Raw genomic sequence first — 5,977 nt, 5'->3', positions numbered from 1 at the left:
TAAAATAGTCGTGAAGTATTTAAAATGGACTCGTGTCTATAGTTTGTCAAAACGTCAACAGGCCTTATGAACTGCATTGGCTGGTCGGATTCGGCCTGCGGGCCGTAGATTGCCGACCCCTGGTCTAAACCAAGAAGGTCGCGCACAGTAAATTGCAATGGTATAAACATTCTGAATTTTTAAGAAACCTCTTGTTTTCGAGCTAGTGCACGAATAAGCAATCGGCGCATAGCGAGAAAAAACCTTTAAAGCCAAACCTGGATTTAAGTCACGTCATAAACACTGTAACCAAGTGAAAATCGAAAACAGTTCATTGTATTGGGAATGCTGCTTATCCTTGCAATGCCGGTGGACAGCGCTGTCTGGAATATTTACTATCACGCTAACAGCTTTCCACAGGCGGATAGTTGCAACGTTAACATAGATTATTTTGAATGCAGTTCACATAAAAAGTAGAACAACGCTATTCTATTATTTATTGCACATAATATATTAAAATCGTTAAATAGACTGTAAGAAAACGAAGCAAACTTTACAGCCGATCGAAAACCTTAAGGCAGTGCTGCGTAATCTTTTTTCAAGATTTGATTTTCTGGTGTTCAATTTTTACAGTTTTACCATTTTAATTATACGTTCCCCATGCTTTCGAATAACTGGACAATATTGTTTTCGAACGGAGTGCCTTGAAATTTTGAAGTATCTCCAAAACACCAAACAATATGTTACAACAAACAATATGTTAAATACTTCGGAACTAAATTTGTCTTTCGGAAACACGACCAAGATAAATTTGTACTGAGTTTCGGTGTTGTGTTAGGAATAGATTAAATCCATTGGTTTAAAATATTTTAAATCGCTAATGGTCTAGGGTTAAAAACTAAACGTTGGGTAATTAAAAACAATAAATTTCAATAATTGAAAATTTAGAAAAGTTAAACTACATTTCCACACGCTAAAAAGTTTAAATTAAGAATTTTCTGGTAACAAATGGTACTTATGGCAACCGTGGCACACCCGTAGCAAAACACTGCCTTAAAGAATTTTAATTCACCATGACAACACTGTCGAAAAATATTAAAACAAGTAGTGACTAGGGTAGTTGTACAAAGATGGAATCTTTCATTTCAAAGATGAAATCTTTCATTTTTTATAAAATGGGCTTCATTAGTTTACTTTTTCACAAAAAAACATGGATCTAATTGCAATATTATAGATGGCATATCAATTGCCTTGACATTGATCTGTGAATCCCTGCCGACTAAAAAAGCAGAATAACTCAATTAAACTTTTTTACCCTCGAGGGTTGTTCAGATTGAAAGAGAAATCACGGTTAAGCAAATTTCCTAAGACATTCGAAAAGTTGATTTAACTTCTACTAGGAACAAATAGAATGGCAAAATGGTGATACAATTAAAAAAAGAGTAAAAACAAAAGTATAACAGCTTGGTATGGTGGCGGTAAATCGAGAAAGCCGGCAATTTTACGACTCCGAGTATATTGTATTTTAATTATTTGTAATTAAAATTTAAGAATCGATTTTGAGAATTGAACGCTTTTCCAGCTGTTGCATTTGATTAAGAACTTCCGCTACGGCATAGCGCAGCTCGTGGAATTTCTCCTTGGAAACCTGCAGAAACACACGCAACATAATTGTTATATTGCTCTGCTATGATTTGTCAGCATACAACATAAATTATACTTTTGAAGTTATCTTAACTACTTTTGTATTTTTAGTGAATTTATTGGATCTATTGCCAATCATACATACTCATATAAGTTTTTAAATTTTAAAATTACTTCAATAACATGCTGTTCTTTTTGTTTGGTTTTAATTTCCATGAGCACCGATGGCTCCAGAACACGATTTAGTGAGGTAGTTGAAATAGCCACATCAACTCTCCAGCGGAATTCTTCGATGCTAGGAAGCAGGGAATTTTCACTCGGTGGAGAAATGAGAAGTAGTCCCTTGTCTTTATCAAAGATAGCATCAATCAATGATGAATGAAATTTTTCAGGGATGCTAAATCAATAACAATATAGAAAAATATGTGTCCGTGAAAACAATAACAGTGTAGTAAAAATATCTCACCAGCAGAGCAGTGTTTTTTAATTTGTTTAGCCTGTGGCATATGTGGAAACAAATTCAAGAACACTTTGTACAAAAAATACTATCAAAACTAAACAATCACCATTAACTGCATGTCAAGGCAGTACTTAAGTAAATGCTATAATATTATTATCAGTTTGCTAATGAAATTTGTTAAGATTGTGGACACACAAGAATCTTCACAACACACAGTTGAGAATCCATACAGAAACAAAAGTTTGATAAGCCATCGAAGTGGATGATACAAGTATGATACCTTAATGCACTAAAGTAAAAGGCAGGATAAATCAAGGATGACAAAAACATTATAGGACTGCTAATTTGCAGACGCTGTGCAAACATTTTGGCAAATGTAATTTTGCTAAGGTTAATCTTGGTTGGTAAATAAACAATCCCACAACTGAAGAGTGCAAATTTTACTTCAAAAGTTTTTTTACTTCAATAATCCTGTGCATATTCAATTATATTTCTAGTGTTTTTTTTGACTTAGTTAATTAAGTATTATGTGTCAGAAAGGTGTTGTGAGTCTAACATTAGCAATAAAATATTTTTTTAAACTATAAACTCTTACTTGAGCTCAGTTAATTCTGTTTTGAAATCTTTTTTTCTGATTAGATTAGCTGGTATTCTCCAAGCCTTCTGTAGTAGCGTCAAAACACCAGGAAACACTGTGTTAGTCAACTTCTGATCCAAATCCTTGGTCATTGCTTGAAATTGTGTTGCACTTGGTGTATTGGACTTTAGCATTGTCACAGCCACTATAAAAATATGTAGGTGGTAAGTAAATATGTAAGACATGTAATATTTACATAATGTTCAAACATACAGTATGGGGTCTGTGGCAGGTGGCTACCAGATATTTTTCCTAATTAAATTTGTGTCAACACAAGAACTGGTATATTGCACAGTTAAATTTAAACAAAATTGTGGTAAAATTGCCAACCTAAGCTGTGCATCAAAAACATAACTGCACTGCACACCTCAAAATTTGGTTCTGCACATCCAAGCCCATCTGGAAAGTATGGCAGATCTCAACGAGATCTAGAGGGTGCATTACTGAAAAATTTAGGATGACTGGGTGCAACTTATGTCAGAAGTGCACATCGCTAATGGAAAATCGCCAATAGGGTGGAGATTTATTTCTTGGGTGTACAGGTTTACAAAAATCACGGGTGCACTTAACATAGTGGCACCCAAGATTTTGGCGTAAATTGCCATGCAATGCAGACCGGCAGGTAAGCGTTGACGCATGTTAAACTTTTTCTGCAAATTCTGTCCTTCCAATGTAATTCATTATTCAAGATGTATTTAATTTTGTTGTTTATATATTTTCATTAAATTGCAAGCCAGCCTGTATGTTTATTTGCAAAAACATGCAACTTAAATCCTTCATTAAAGTATATTATATGTTTAATCAATCAAAACGGTGGGGTACATGTTATGTCCCCGGGCACCAATGTACAGGGGCGTCACAATCAGGCTTACAAAATCCTAAATGAGACTGCTTCTTTAAATTCAATGTTCTATTAACATTTTAATTATTTTTCCGTATAAAGTATGGTATATTATGTAATTTTTATTTTTCAATCCCGAAAAAAAAAACGGATAAAAGAGAATGCACAAGGGGTGCCATTGTCATACTTTTCACAGTGCTGGGTTTTGGGCTTATTGCCAGTTAAATAAATTTGTTTTAAAATATTCCAATACAAATTTTCATACTGATTGTAATTCTTGGAATTCTCACACCAAGTTAGAATTGAATACTTTCGTCAATTAACCATACCTGCAACAATTTGTTGAAATCCATCTAATTCAATTTGCTTAAGGCTCTTCACCATACTCGATACGGCAACAGGAATACGCGATCCAAATAGGTAAATTCTTTGCTTATGTTCTGACATTATGGATTTAAGGTCTGGCCATTTAGGAACCTCTAAGAACTGGTTTAAAATACGTTGCTCACTTTATCGCAGGTATTTGTTTAATACATCTTCCTAGTACTACACTTCTGGCGATAACAGGAATCGTGACTTGTAGCCTGTCACTGTCACTGACACCTGTCACTGCGAAATGAGTGGCAAGTTTTTTACCTGTCACTCCCACTAAACCTGTGTATGTTAACCAATTTTTTCAAATGGTGTTTAGGGCATTTCATAATATTAGATGGCCAACTATAGGGTGTACTGTTAGCTTGTCTATTTATTTCATCACGGGAAGAAAGAGGAAGACCAGAGAAAGTTAGGTCTGCTCTTAGCGAGAGACAGTCGGTCCTTGCGAAAACAGTAGAATAGTAGATACAAGAAGAAAGCGATCGATACGACACAGCAGGAATGATTTCTGCCGTTATAAACGGACCTATAGAGTCACTACAATGTCATTGGTACGGTACTTACGAATTTTTTTAATACATATGCACGCACGCCAAATTAGCATAGGCCTAAGCCAGGGGTTCTTAAACTTTTTTTACCGCGGACCCCTAATTTTTTTTTGCTTTGCATGGACCCCGGTAGGCATAAAATGCTCCAAAATGACGTCATAAATTGACGTCATAATACAAATAGACTTCATAACTCTGTTTATTTTGGTCCGAAAAGTGTGAAAGTTAAATGGAGTCTATCTAATTTTTAATTAAAGTGTTTTCTTTGAAAAATTAATTACTTCTTAAGTAGGCTATACACTAGTTCTTCAATTAGACCTTGATGGACCCCCTAAAACTAGTTCACGAACCCCCAAGGGGTCCATGGACCCCAGTTTAAGAACCCCTGACCTAAGCGGATATGCGACCCTAATCTTAAAGCAGACCTAGGCAAACTGCGGGCCGCCAAGCAAATTAATCAAGCCCGCGGCATACTTCCAAAAATCGTTTTTTAAACCAAAAATATTACCGTATTATCATCTCTTTGGAATCACAATTTATATGATTATGAATTTTTCAGATTCATTTTTTAATCCAGCATCCAAAGATATTTTCTGTCGGTAATGTAGCTCCCTGTCAAAATATACTACTATATATGGATGGTATTATACAATATTTTACTTTGTTTAGACATTGTTGCTTTGAACGTCTTATTTTATGTTCCCAATATTCTCTATTCGTTGAATCAACTTGGTAAAACTGCCCTACTTATATTTGAAGGCTACAGGTAAAACGGTTTGCTCGCCTACCTATTTAATTTTGAGGGTTTGTTTTGAACAATACAAATATAGCCCGCCTCAGTAATTATAGTAGGGGTCACGTAGCGTAGGCATACAAAAAATCTTGCCTATACCGCAAAAAAAATTTATAAGCCTAGGATGGGCAGTAGGCCTATATTCGAGAACACTCGAAGAACTTCCCGAAATGTTGCTAATTGGTAGCGAGAAAAAGTGTTGGCTTCTTTTAGCTTGAAGTCAACCAAAAGCAATTCTCCTGGTGCCGTTGTTAACTTAGGGCAAACGTTTTATGTTTGGTTAGTTCAAATATTATTACACAAGTAGTCTATCTGTTTAAATATACACAGACGACGCGTAACATAAAGGTAGTTTTTAATATTCAAAAATCTGTGGAGGCCAAATTAACAACTCGCATATTATGCGAGTTTTTACATATACCAATGTCGAGCAGCACATGTTTCATTTCAAAATCACTAATAAATTCAAATGCATAAAAAAGGCATTCAAAACCAATTTTATGAAAAAAAACTTTTTTTGCTTCACTTTTTTTTCCTGGAACTATCATAACAAAGGTCGTTTTGCCATTTAGTATATGACTGAATGTTTTTTATTGCGGATCCGACGGATGAATTTTGACTTTCAAATATATAAACATGTAGGCTTAAAATTAAAAATTTTCCAAAGCTAAATCAGCGTGGTCAACTAAAGACCCGTGAG

The 5,977-nt window shown here is 34.9% G+C and overlaps 1 protein-coding gene across 1 annotated transcript; it reads right to left on the bottom strand.

Moving 5' to 3' along the window:
• Positions 1-306: 306 nt before the first annotated feature.
• Positions 307-4,113, bottom strand: LOC146133237 (COMM domain-containing protein 5-like). The gene is made up of 4 exons (XM_083397201.1): positions 3,891-4,113; positions 2,679-2,865; positions 1,798-2,020; positions 307-1,627 (listed from the first exon to the last, which is right to left on the bottom strand). The coding sequence occupies exons 1-4, from the start codon at positions 4,006-4,008 to the stop codon at positions 1,526-1,528; spliced, it is 630 nt and encodes a 209-aa protein (XP_083253327.1). The 5' UTR covers positions 4,009-4,113; the 3' UTR covers positions 307-1,525.
• Positions 4,114-5,977: the final 1,864 nt, after the last annotated feature.

The sequence above is a fragment of the Ascidiella aspersa genome, chromosome 9 (assembly GCF_963924565.1).
Source record: "Ascidiella aspersa chromosome 9, kaAscAspe10.2, whole genome shotgun sequence".
In the NCBI taxonomy this organism is placed as follows: domain Eukaryota; kingdom Metazoa; phylum Chordata; class Ascidiacea; order Phlebobranchia; family Ascidiidae; genus Ascidiella; species Ascidiella aspersa.
This window is presented reverse-complemented; position numbering and strand designations above follow the sequence as displayed.

What these genes read in the sequence shown, in the direction of transcription:
- LOC146133237 (XM_083397201.1), bottom strand. Translation starts at nt 4,008, where the DNA reads ATGTCAGAACATAAGCAAAGAATTTACCTATTTGGATCGCGTATTCCT. An exon ending in ATTTCAACAAATTGTTGCAG is followed by an intron (nt 2,866 to 3,890) that starts GTATGGTTAATT and finishes ATATTTTTATAG; the next exon opens with TGGCTGTGACAATGCTAAAG. An exon ending in ACAGAATTAACTGAGCTCAA is followed by an intron (nt 2,021 to 2,678) that starts GTAAGAGTTTAT and finishes TTATTGATTTAG; the next exon opens with CATCCCTGAAAAATTTCATT.